General features: G+C 35.6%; 1 protein-coding gene across 1 annotated transcript in view; it reads right to left on the reverse strand.

Moving 5' to 3' along the window:
* Positions 1 to 751: 751 nt before the first annotated feature.
* Positions 752 to 12,291, reverse strand: part of LOC136851531 (DDB1- and CUL4-associated factor 17-like) — a 43,488-nt gene continuing 31,948 nt past the window's right edge. Inside the window, exons 11-12 of the mRNA XM_067125767.1 lie at positions 3,509 to 3,624; positions 752 to 1,522 (exon numbers count right to left, since the gene is read on the reverse strand). Coding sequence (XP_066981868.1) covers positions 3,596 to 3,624 — 29 coding nt within the window. The 3' untranslated portion in view covers positions 752 to 1,522; positions 3,509 to 3,595. The remainder of the gene's footprint in view (positions 1,523 to 3,508; positions 3,625 to 12,291) is intronic.

Consider the following 12,291-nt stretch of genomic DNA (forward strand, 5'->3'; position numbering starts at 1 on the left):
AGGTTCAAAATAATGAGCAGGAAGACAAGTACTGCTAGTTTATTGATGATGATGAGGAACATAGAACTTATAAAGCGGCACTGGGATGTCTGAGGCCATTCAGCACTGATAGGGAAACTGACAGCTGAAAGGTGTAATGGGAGGAAAACCTCACAGTTACACTGTAAAACAATTGCTATTAGAGGGTGAAAAGTAAGATGGAAGAAAGAGGATGCAATAGAGGTATATAAAGTAAAGGACTGAAAGGGGTTGCAGCTATGGGCCGAAGGAAGGCTGCAAAGAACTTAAGTAATGCCTACAATGCACTGCGTGAGGTGCACTGAAGACACTAACCCCCTGCAGAGTGTAGGAAATCGTTTAGCAAGGGGGTCAATTCACTGCCAACTTATTTCTTACGTTTGTGCCTAATAGGCATTTAGTATAATTGACGTGACACTTTTCTTACAGGTCTTACAATAATAATCCATAAAAATCAGCCAGCAAAAGAAAGGTTTATATCTTATCGCAATTCCGTTTCCTTATAAAAACCATGAGTTCATGTTTTCAATTCCAAAATTATTAGTCGTGTTACTGCGCAGCTTCGTTTGCAATGACATTCGTCTGACAAAGAAGGTTTAAAGATGAATGTTGTTAAAAAAATAAACCAACACAACATTCACTATTTGGTAAATGATGACGTTCCCTAGTAATACTGGGAGATATGCTGCCAACACTTGAGTTGGGAGAATTTATTGTTTACACCGAAAAAACTGAAATTTTATCCATTTCTTCTTTCCATCAATATGAAAACAAAATGAAGTCCCCTTTTCTTGTCTCTACTCCAAACACAATGGAGAGTCGGAAGTTAAAATCAACGTTCATTACAGCATTCTACTGGAAAAACTCAAATTTGGTTTGAATTATGTGAACTGTATGTAAACTACAGTTTATTATGCTAATATTTCCAAAGGGGTTGGAATACGGTCTAAGTGCAGACAAAGGAATCGTGATCAGCTTCGTCTACGTATGCTATTTACCTCTAGGCTACATGAAAATCCTACCTAACCCTGTCTAGCCTATGTGAGAATTTACACCAATTTTAACGAATCCAAAGCATAAGAATTATTCATGTTGCCTTTATGAAAAGAATTAGGTAGAATTATATATGAAACACAAATCAACCATATAATATGCCGCAATCGTTAAAGCACGTCAATCAAGAACTAGCCACAGTTGATTAGCCTAGTATTCATGACCAAGTAGATCAAACCCAAGAATCCAGTGGTATGTATGTAATTGTATACAATAAAAATATTTAAAAAAAACAAATTACCAATAATGATGACAGGGACGATGTTGGGTAGACTTCCTTCAGGTAGTAATGCCAGATTTCGACACATTTTTTCACCTCTTGAAAGTACAACGTATCTCAATGTGTTGAGATTTGACTTCTGCTTTTTAACTTTAAATTTTTTGGTCAGTTTGAAAAAACCTTCGTAGTTAATGCCTGAATACTTTCCATAATATTATGAGCATGTCGTACCTGAAAAGAATTTAAGATAAAACTTATTCTTGATAGGTATTGTTTTCCATATTGTCTGAAGATTTAAATACTTATTAAAAAGTGATTGCTGATTATTGTACCTGTTGTGTGTCATCACAATTGCATTAGTTAATTTAGTTATCGAACTTATAGGCCCATCCTTACTGCTATTTTTCGGATGGTTCTTATATGGAATCCTTGTTTCTCTCTCTTGGATAGAACAGTTATCGATTTCAAAGTATTGCAGATTTTAGTCTTGAAATTTTAATTTTAAAAACAACCGCTGTGCTAGCATTAGATGTTGACAACACCAGCCAATGTACCGAATATTTTGCCAAAAAATTATACTTATCACCTTCATTCTTTAAAAGGGGAAATACAGAAATAAGGCATTACACTCGAATGGTTCATTTCAAAAATGCCCTATTTATCGCTTATTATCCAAAAAAATTGTGTTAATCAGTAACTTTGCTGTGACCATGCAAATTTTCATCCACACATGGCATGAGGATACTATCCTCACCAGATCATGAAGTGCAGGTAAACTTCATCCAAATGAAAATTTCTACATTTTGGCAACACAGCTCCCCTACACTGTTTTCAATGTAATTTACTGTACATAGTGCACACAAATTATCCCGAAATACTAACTGAAAGACAATATAAACACGTAAATTATTTAACAGCGAAACTTGAATGAACAGTTGGACTTTTAGCAATAATTGGTTCTTAGCCACGTAAAATAAGTCTAATCCTTCGGGCCAGCCCTAGGAGAGCTGTTAATCAGCTCAGTGGTCTGGTAAAACTAAGGTATACTTAACACGTAAGGTTACCGTGTTCAGTAACTGCCCTGGACAAGTCTCCTATGTATCGTAACTTTCCAAAGTTGAATGGACTTCACATTCATGTGGCGCATGGTGAGTGAACCAGTTTCACTACAGTCTTTAATAAGCATTACTTTATTGCTAGTTGTGACAATGGAGTTATCAATTATTGGTGGAAAATCCTATTACAAAGTTCTATTAACTTCTATTACTATATTGGCTCTCCCTGCACTACATGCGCTATTGCCTTTATGACAATGGAGAATCCAGCTGAAAGAGCAAGTATAATAATATTAGACCACCAAGTCTTTATTTTTTATACTTTCCCTGGGATTACCCAAAGAATTTCTTCTTTTATAGGATGTGAAAACTGGAGCTAAGTGAAGTTAAAAAAGTTGGCCAGCCAGGCAGGTGAATTAGAACAAGGGAAACAAATGAATAGTAAACAACAGACAAATGCAGCTGGGAACTGAAGGGAAGCTAAAAACAAACTTTTATCATTGTTTTTAGAGCATATTCCCAGATCCACTGAATGAAATGGCAACCTACGAAGTTACTGCGACTGATGATTAAAATACAGTATATCAGATTTAGAAGAAGAGAGTAGTTCACTAAACTACATACTGCACACATGGTCTTCACAAGCATTTACATAGAAAAATAAACAGTATATGATGCAGGAGTTTGTATGGATTCAATAAAAAAGTTTAGAAACAGGATTATATCTGTACATCAAGAACAAAAAGTATACCTTAGTTTAACCAAACCACCAAGCTTATTAACAGCTCTCCCAGGGCTGGCCCGAAGGATTAGACATATTTAACGTGGCTAAGAACCAATTGGTCACCTAGCAACGGGACCTACAGCTTACTATGGAATCCGAACCACATTATGCCGAGAAATTAATTTCTATCACCAGAAATAAATTCCTCTAATTCTTCATAAGTACAATGCACATATTTGGACGGGGATGTGTACCTATACATTAGCACCTCAATTCAGCAAAAAATGACAGATTAATTTCCTTACACCAGATTTTCAAGAATATATCCCCCTTGCTAAACCTGAGTACACATTTACTTTACATCATTCCAATTATCTACAACCCCATCAATAAATGAATTAGCCTGTAGGAATTCTAGGGAACTAGAAAGGAACTTACCACTGAAAGGCTGAAAGCAATCTGATGCACGGCGTGGTGCTTTCACTGTGTGTTTATAAAAACTTATGAGATGCTGAAATCATCTCTCTACATCATGTTCCAGCTGACTATTGTGGCTGTAATATTGCAAAATTTTCTGTTACTCCGTTGTTCTAATAAATTTTCAAGAAAAAATAAGTATAATGACATACTACTGAAGAGTATAAATATTATAAGGAAATAAAAACAGATGTTGGCAATTTTATTTGTGATCATGAATTATTAAAATTAACATAAACAAGAAAAAAGAATATTGCTAAATAACCTGAAGACACAAATGGACACAAAATACATACAAGTCTACTTCTAATAATTATACTGTAAATTCTAAGTTTTGAAATAAGAATATTCTTGTGCTATTTTCAACACTACGGAATATGATTTATCCTTATGATATCCACTTATATGTACCCTTGAAAATATGGTAATGATTTCAGTTGCCTTTTAATAACTCAAAGACAAAGTTTATCTTTTGTAACAGACACAATCATCTAGGTCTTAAGCATAATGATTAAAGACAAATTTAGCACTTCATCTAACATTCCCTTTGCTATAAACTACAACTTGGATTTCCACTGTCCAAAGACTTAAATACCCATGAATACAGTATATATAAAACCAGCAAATATGCCTGAGGTATATTTTAAAAAATCATTGATCTATAAAGCAACAGGTATCACAGATAAGTATTGTTTCAAAGGTCTTAAATCCTGAAAAAAGGGCAGTCACACAAATGACTATATGACAATGGTAGAGAAATCCCTCTAAATCCTGTGGCACTCATCCCCTGGAGAGATTAAACATCTAAACCAACGTTAAAGAACAATTTACAGATGTTTAAATCGCAGAAAAAAAACGAGAGAACTAAGAAAAGGGGCAAGTAGTGACACCACTGACAAGAATGATTTTTTTATGCATTTCAACTGTATATGAAGATAATTTTGCTTTTGCTTTTGTTTTATATCATAATAAATTACTTTACGTTACCTTTTCAATGGGGTTTGATGGTTCTGTTTTACAATGAATTCAAAAGAATAAATAATCCATTCAGAAAAAATAATACCCTATACTACTGTCTTAATAGTAAGTTATTGTCCTTAAGAGAAGTGGATTCATAGAAAAAAAATTAAAAATATGACAGTAGAGGACACACACACTTTGTTCTAAATACTAAACCAAGGCAGAACCCATGCAACAGCTTCACAGCTGCTTCATTTACCTACACAGACGTACACCTTACATACATTAAATGATATTCACAACTATTATAATTAACGCTACAAATATTGTGGTACCACATAAATCCACAAAACCAACATAATCATAATACAAAATACAGTGAATACTTTTGTACTATTATACTATACTATTACATAGTGAACTGAACCTTTCAAAAGGATACGATATATAAAAACCATATCTACCCTACATTTTTTACAAGAATCCAATAAAGCAGTAAAATTTCTGGTACTCATAATATAATCTACAAAACAAAAAATAAATATCAGTTCTCTGGAACTACATGAAATAAGGTGAGGTTAAACTTTTCTAAGATTATACATAAATGAATTCTGAACTTTAAAATTAGCACTCATGACAAATTAAAAGTGAAGAACCAATATATAAATACAAACTACTTTTCAATTCTGAGGTCAACAAGGAACAATCATTTTGAAGTATTGAAATGCCTTTCACTTTTACATGTAAAAAAAATTGATATTAATATAAGTTTTCTTTATGAAAACATCATAAGCAAGTTTAGTTCCCAACATTCAGTCAATACAGTAATTTAAATGCTACAGTACTTGAATCACTGCATTGTACAGTAAAGGATATGAAACTGAGCCACTGATTTCCAATAGAGTAATTTAATTCTTAACTTAGATCCACTAAATAAACCTGGAGCAGAAAAAACAGCTACTGTATTGGTGTTTTAAATTAAATAAAACGTCTTAGATTGTCTATGACTGTGCGACTATAACAATCAAACCAAAAAACAAAAATGTTCATTACATCTATATATTTACTATGAAAAAAGTATCCATGGTAATATTCACATAACCTATCTAATACCAATAGGCCTGGTCAAGTTTAGGTAAACTGGCAGTGTTTGTTGAAAGAAGAAAAAACCCTTAGCACAAAAGTAGAAATTACTTAAGGACCCAAGAGCATACATCAGTTCCTAAGCACTTTATCTCATATTATGGGACCATACACTTCTAAACTTCAGTGCACCTTTGGTTAAGAGGTAAACATACAGCAGTATCTTTTAGTCTTATTAGATAAATAAAGCCTATATTAACTTACATATTCCATACAGAAAAAATCTTTTACTTTACTGGCACTACACTGCTTGGTATTGTATGTTGTTAGCTGAGAATAGTCTTTAGTAAACAGAAGGACACCAAAACCCAACAGTTTGTTGAATGTCTTAATTATTACTAATCACACATATTTCTCAAAAGGAATAAAAAGCTATACATTAAAAATTTCAATGATTCATTAATGACATCTCTTAAATTTAATACAATATAACTACCCATATGTATTCCAGTGGCTACATAACTTGTCCATTGAGCAAAGTTAGCTAGTGTTTGAAGATTGTAGAATGCTGACTTACATAAAGAAATGCCACATATCTTTTTTACTGCTGTCATATTACCACAAAGTACACTGTGAAATGCCAGTGCACAATGGCACACCTTAACTGTAACATGTACAAAACTCTATACAGTATCTTTTCATGTAAATAAGGATTACTGTATAATAAAAAAAGTTATGATTACTGAATTTTAGAATAATATACTGTACATACTTCTGAATTTAAAGTACCTGAGAGAGCAATGACATTTGTGATACAGGAGATTGGGGTCCCTCTAATGAGAAAAGGGCCTACTAATCTGAGAGGACATCTCAAGGCTTCTTCCATCTGTTAGCAAATTTATTCTTGGCTAACAATACACTATACCAAGCAGCGATGCATAAACAAATAAAAGGTTTGAACACTGCATGGACATATAAATAAATAATTTTTTCAGTTAAAGCTGGGGTCTACTCCTTACTTAAAACTATTCCACACAGAGCAGGAAGGGGATATAACCCATAAAGGTTTACACATTTGGCAAGTTTTTCACTAAAATAAAACAGCATATGAAATGCTAAAAAGCTTTAACAATTCTGCATATAAAGTAAATATTAATAATTGAATTAACTTTTAAATAAAACCATAATTATCCAAGGACGACCACAGACTTTTTCATAATGAACATAAATCTTCCCATTCCTGTAATGATCAATCATACATTATAGCACTTAGCAGTATCATGGACAGTGCTCTCACTGACAGTAACACAGACAATTCACCTTGCATTTCATGGTCAAATTCAGGGATCATATTTGTGAAGTGAAGTAGCAAACAGTTCACTTCACTTACAGATTCATTGAGGAAGTGAAATTTTCACCATGAAACTTCACAAGCATGATACTGTACTTGATTTCAGTTATGAACAACATAACCACTCTTCACTGAACATATAAACCAATAACAGTGGATCTCATGCTAGCAATCCATTTATCATTTCTATGTAAATTAATACTGCATCATAATTCTTGTACTATTACAGCTAACAAAAGCATTCTGTCAGTTGGGCCACCTGACTTTCAGAATGCTTTGGTCAGTATTGCTCCTTATTTAGTACAGTATATTCTATCTACAGACTAATAGTGTTGAAGTCTTAAATTAGCTTTACAATTTTCACATTAAAATGAGCCTTCCTAGCATATGTCACTGAAGTTAATTGTTACAAGCAGAATGGGGACTCATCACTGAAATGTTTATGTATATATATTTTTAACTTGCTTCCCTTTATTCATGGAATGTGCAACTGTTGCTCTTACTGTCATACTAGCAAAATTTTATAGAATATAATGGTTTATGACACCTCTGGATACTTATCATGTATAATGCAGTACGTATTTGAGAATTACATAACTGCCTCCAACACTGAATGACAAAAAGGGCCTCTGTGAAATTTCCCAACTCATGCATTTCCTGGCATCAGTCTTCCACAAATCCCCATTCATCTCCAACCAAACCTTTCATGGTTATAATCCAAGGTCTGGGTCTTCCAACTCTTCTGGTGCCCACTGGAGCCAAGCAGGCACTTTCACAAAATATTTCCCCATGGATTGTGCAAAGGACATGTCCAACCCATCTTCACCTCCCTTTCATCATTATTCCATTTCCGTGTGGAATTACTGTAATTTCATATATGGTATCATCTCTAACTCTATCCCCATCTAACTCTTAATATTCTTCTTAAAGCTTCATTTGAAAGTATATACTGTAAATGTGTTGTATTTACTATCTCCAATGACAATACATTGGCTAATCAGAAGCAAGATAAAAGTTCAACATCAGCCTTGTGTATTCTTCAGATGTTAAACTAATGGATTCAATAATACACTTAGTATGGTAAAACATGACCCCACAAAACATGAAGAAGAGAAACACTACATAATATACTGTTTTGGACAAGAATTATAAGAAATTGTTCAGGAATTACTTTAGACTTTAATGGCTAACCCTATGAGTCAAGTGTTCTGACTCATCAATCTAATTATTACTACTACTACTACTACTACTACTACTACTACTACTACTACTACTACTACTACTACTACTACTACTACTACTTCTACTACTACTACTACCACATAATAATAATAATAATAATAATAATAATAATAATAATAATAATAATAATAATAATAATAATAATAATAATGAACCTTAGAACCTATATAGTCATTTTCAACATATGGAAATCTGTTGATTTGAAGAAATTATTTAGAACCTTTCCTCAACCAGTGAATAATCTGGATATGCAAAAGATACAGGCAGTGAAAAGGTGTGATAATAATATTGCACAAGGTAGCCCTTGATCGTTCAACTATTTCATGTAAAAAAAAAAAAAAAGCAAATTCACAGCCTCAAATTTACTAGAAACGTTGCCTCTGCAGATAGATATGATGGCTAAAATAAATGTTTCTTGCAAAAGTAAAAAGAATCACCCAGAAAGGCAGTTACTTTTACAATACTTGAGTAAGTTTTTAATTATGAAAACACAAGCATGGCATTGTACTTGGAAAAAATGACCAAGCAAATAGTTTTACTTACACAGGAAATCAAACATGAAGACACAAAGCATCAAAGGATAAATTCATGTTTTTCAATACAATCACAGCACAAGGCAATTCAGCTTTGAGGCCAGTCCTCTTGTATCACTGAGACATGAATAAAACAGAGTTCAAGTTTTTTTTCAAACCTCTAGCAACTGGGACACACCAGTGCTTTTCATGGAGTACATGACACTATGTACTGCATTTATAAGTCCAATCTGAGTACGTATTCAAGAAAACCTGCTAATTTTACAACTCTTATTGGTTTTGCCCAAAGAATTGCTACTGAATTTAGCAAAAACTGAAATAGGGTAAAGTGAAATAAGCTGGATTGCTAACTGGGAAGTTATCAAAGGGAACACAACACAAAGAGTGAAAGGCTGAAAGCAACATACCTGGGTTGAAGGGATACTACACTGCACTCTTAGTTCTGCATAAAATGCACTATGTGAGATACACTGTCAGCAAAAACCCTTCAAGGGGATGGATAATAAACCCCCCAACTACACCAGATAATTGCTCTGCATTTCAACAAGTCACTTTTTAGTTTGAAATCAAAGTGAATGAAATTTTCTGCCATCATATGAAAGCCCACTCTTACCCTTCCTGGTCAGTGTCACTAGCATGGAAGGCAACAACAAAGCTATTGTGTAATAAACTGGAGAACAATATACAAATGACAACTGGAAATTTCAAAGATGCTCTCAGCAAAATAAAGCATGTAATTTATGTAAGAAGCTCATGACAACACAAAATCTATGGTTTTCTCCAGCTAAGATTTCTGGAGGGAGGAATCTTGTCTTCAACATCATTCAATGAATCCAACAACTCCAGAAGCATGCAGCCTTTTCAACCAAATACTTTTTATGATTAGCATCACATGGAACCTTTTTAGAAAAATGACAATTTTTTTAAAGTAATCTGTATTTTTCCTAACATACAAACCTGAGGTCCTTACATATGAGATTAACTTTCAGCAAGCTGGAAGTCCAGCAGTTGAAACTTTTGCAAGGTTGGTTATGGTAACAGTTACTGATGGTAGGGTGGAAGCACCGCCCACCCAGTTGGCACGGATATATTCAGTTCTATGCAGTTTACCTTTTGGCCCAGGTAAGAGTATGAGGGGTGGTACTCATAAGAGGTGGGCCCTTAATGTAAAGGCCTCAGGTTTGTATGTTAGGAAAAACACAAATTACTTAAAAAAAATTTGTTATTTGTTCCTACACAAATACAAACCCTCAGTCTTTACACATGGGAGACTTACTTTTGGAGGGAGGATTCAGAGTAAATCTCTGAACTGACTGGTGGTTCGGCTCATCTGGGTACTATCTTCCTGGTCATGAAAGAGCAAAGGAAGGAGACCATACCTCTGATCCACTGGACAAGAGAGATGTTCAACCATCAGACTTCTGAGCATTTTGAATTAAAGGGATGTAATATCCTTGATTTGAAAAGGTTTGGATGAACCCACAGTGTCGGAGACTATAAAGCTAAGAATAACCAACTGGTTTGCTCATACAGTATTCAGCCCATCTCTCCACTTGGTAGAGAGAAGGAAGGATTTGCATCTACTAATCCAAATAGTTAGATAGGATACTCAGTCATCTAGATCACCTGCATGTGCACCAGTCCAGCACGTGGCCACTTGTTCACTGTTCCTCTGCCCACTGGAAGAGGAAGGAAGATAGGGGAAATGGAAGTCAGTCCCGCACACACCTTCCCCTAGCAGCCGCACACCTTAGGTGAGATGCAACCTGTCCCTCAAGAGCTGGGTGAACTAAATGACTTGCTGATCATCCACCACAGGATCCAAAGGAAAAGGAGTCCAAGGACCTATGGGTAACGTCCCAAGGTAAAAGGAGTTGAATGTGATCTGCACGATTACATTCCATCCTAGTATTCGACCGACAGGTTCTTGCTGAATGTGATGGACAGACCGATGCCCCTGGCCTCAAAAGATCTGGTCCGAAAAGCACTGATGTCCACAAGAAGTTGCAAGGTACATTTATTTGATCATCTCACTAGTCAGAGAAATGACAATTTAGACACCATTTCTCGGCCAACTTGAAGGTAACGAACGAATCATTAGCATTGGGTTGAAAGTCTAGTCTTTACGGAGGCAACATAGACGTTAAACTGTCACTGGCACCATAGGACCAAGGAAGTGGAATGATCCATCTCAGTGAACACTTTCGAAACACGCAGAATGACAAAAGGCGTAAGCTTCCAGATGTAAATGGGTACCAAAGGTGAGAGAAGACAGAAAAGAACAGCGCCAACTTCAGTAAGTCGAGAAAGAAGGACCATGATCAAGCTTCTTTAGAAGTTGAAAGAATCCAGAAGTCAAGGTGTAAAGATCAACTGCTTTTATCTCCTGACTTCAGCGAATAAATGTTGTAATGACATCCCAATGCACTGAATGTTCTTCTGTCTACTCATGTACTTGCACTGTAATAGAGCAGATGAAGGACACTAAGACCTGTTGTTGACCATGGCACTACCATGGTGTTGTTGCTATCACACCAAGGAGTGTCTATCTTGGATCTTAGACTCCAGAAAGTCTAAAAAGAACTGTGCTTAAGTCCCAGGAAAGGAAGTGTAGGAGACTGCTGTCTTGGTCAATGTTCCTAAGAACGAAGTGTCTCTGGAGGAGGATAGTGTAACCAGGGCACTACCTTGGTGTTGTTGCTATCAAAGGAGTGCCTATTTGGACACTGAAACTCCTGAAACTGTCTTAAGATCCACATAGTACTCACCTCTGGTTGTGGATCAACTGGTAATTGCAGCAGCAGCAGCTACTGCTTACATCCCCAACTCCTCACAAGAGGAGTGTAACTACATCAAGTCAAAATAAATGGCGCTTCTAGGAACCAAACACAAGTTGTCGGAATGTAGTTTGGAGGTATTGTTGATCTCCCGGTGAATCAGGCAAAATTACAGGAAGTTGCAAGCACAAGGCTTGAATCATGGATGTGAAACCGAACTTGTCTGTCATACATCCATCATCCTGGAATGTGTCTGGTTAACAGCTGTGCTGAGTGTGCTGCTGCAAACCCAAGCACCCACACTGCCAATGGAATGCATCTGGTTGACCGCTGTGCTGAGTGTGCCGCATCAAGAGATTTCTTGGCCCTACTGTCCTTTGCTCTTTTGCTGAAAGGAATCTGACCATCTTGGATTAAGTTTACACTATCCGTGTATTTCATTGACTTCATTCCCTTGGAGAGATTCACAATGCATCACCCCAGATCATTTAAATGCACATGTTTCTGTTGAAATCTTAAGGCTAGCTTGACTTTTTTCCCAAAACCTCAAGTGCAAGGCTGCTGTCTTCCTTCCACAAGAGCTTGCAAGGATGTCCTCCCTAACTTTTTTTGGCCTAGTAACTATATCAGAGTTTAATCTTCCTACTTTCTTTAACTGTCCAACCCTGCCTTTTCTACAAGAAGTTACTGCACATGATGTTTGGGCTCTCACACCTACAGCTATGTTCCTTCAATTGTCAAACAAGGTTCAAGCTTAAATCTTTATCCCCTGCTTCTTGAATTTCTTTATGCATGTTT

This window comes from Macrobrachium rosenbergii, chromosome 23 (genome assembly GCF_040412425.1).
Source record: "Macrobrachium rosenbergii isolate ZJJX-2024 chromosome 23, ASM4041242v1, whole genome shotgun sequence".
Taxonomy (NCBI): Eukaryota; Metazoa; Arthropoda; class Malacostraca; order Decapoda; family Palaemonidae; genus Macrobrachium; species Macrobrachium rosenbergii.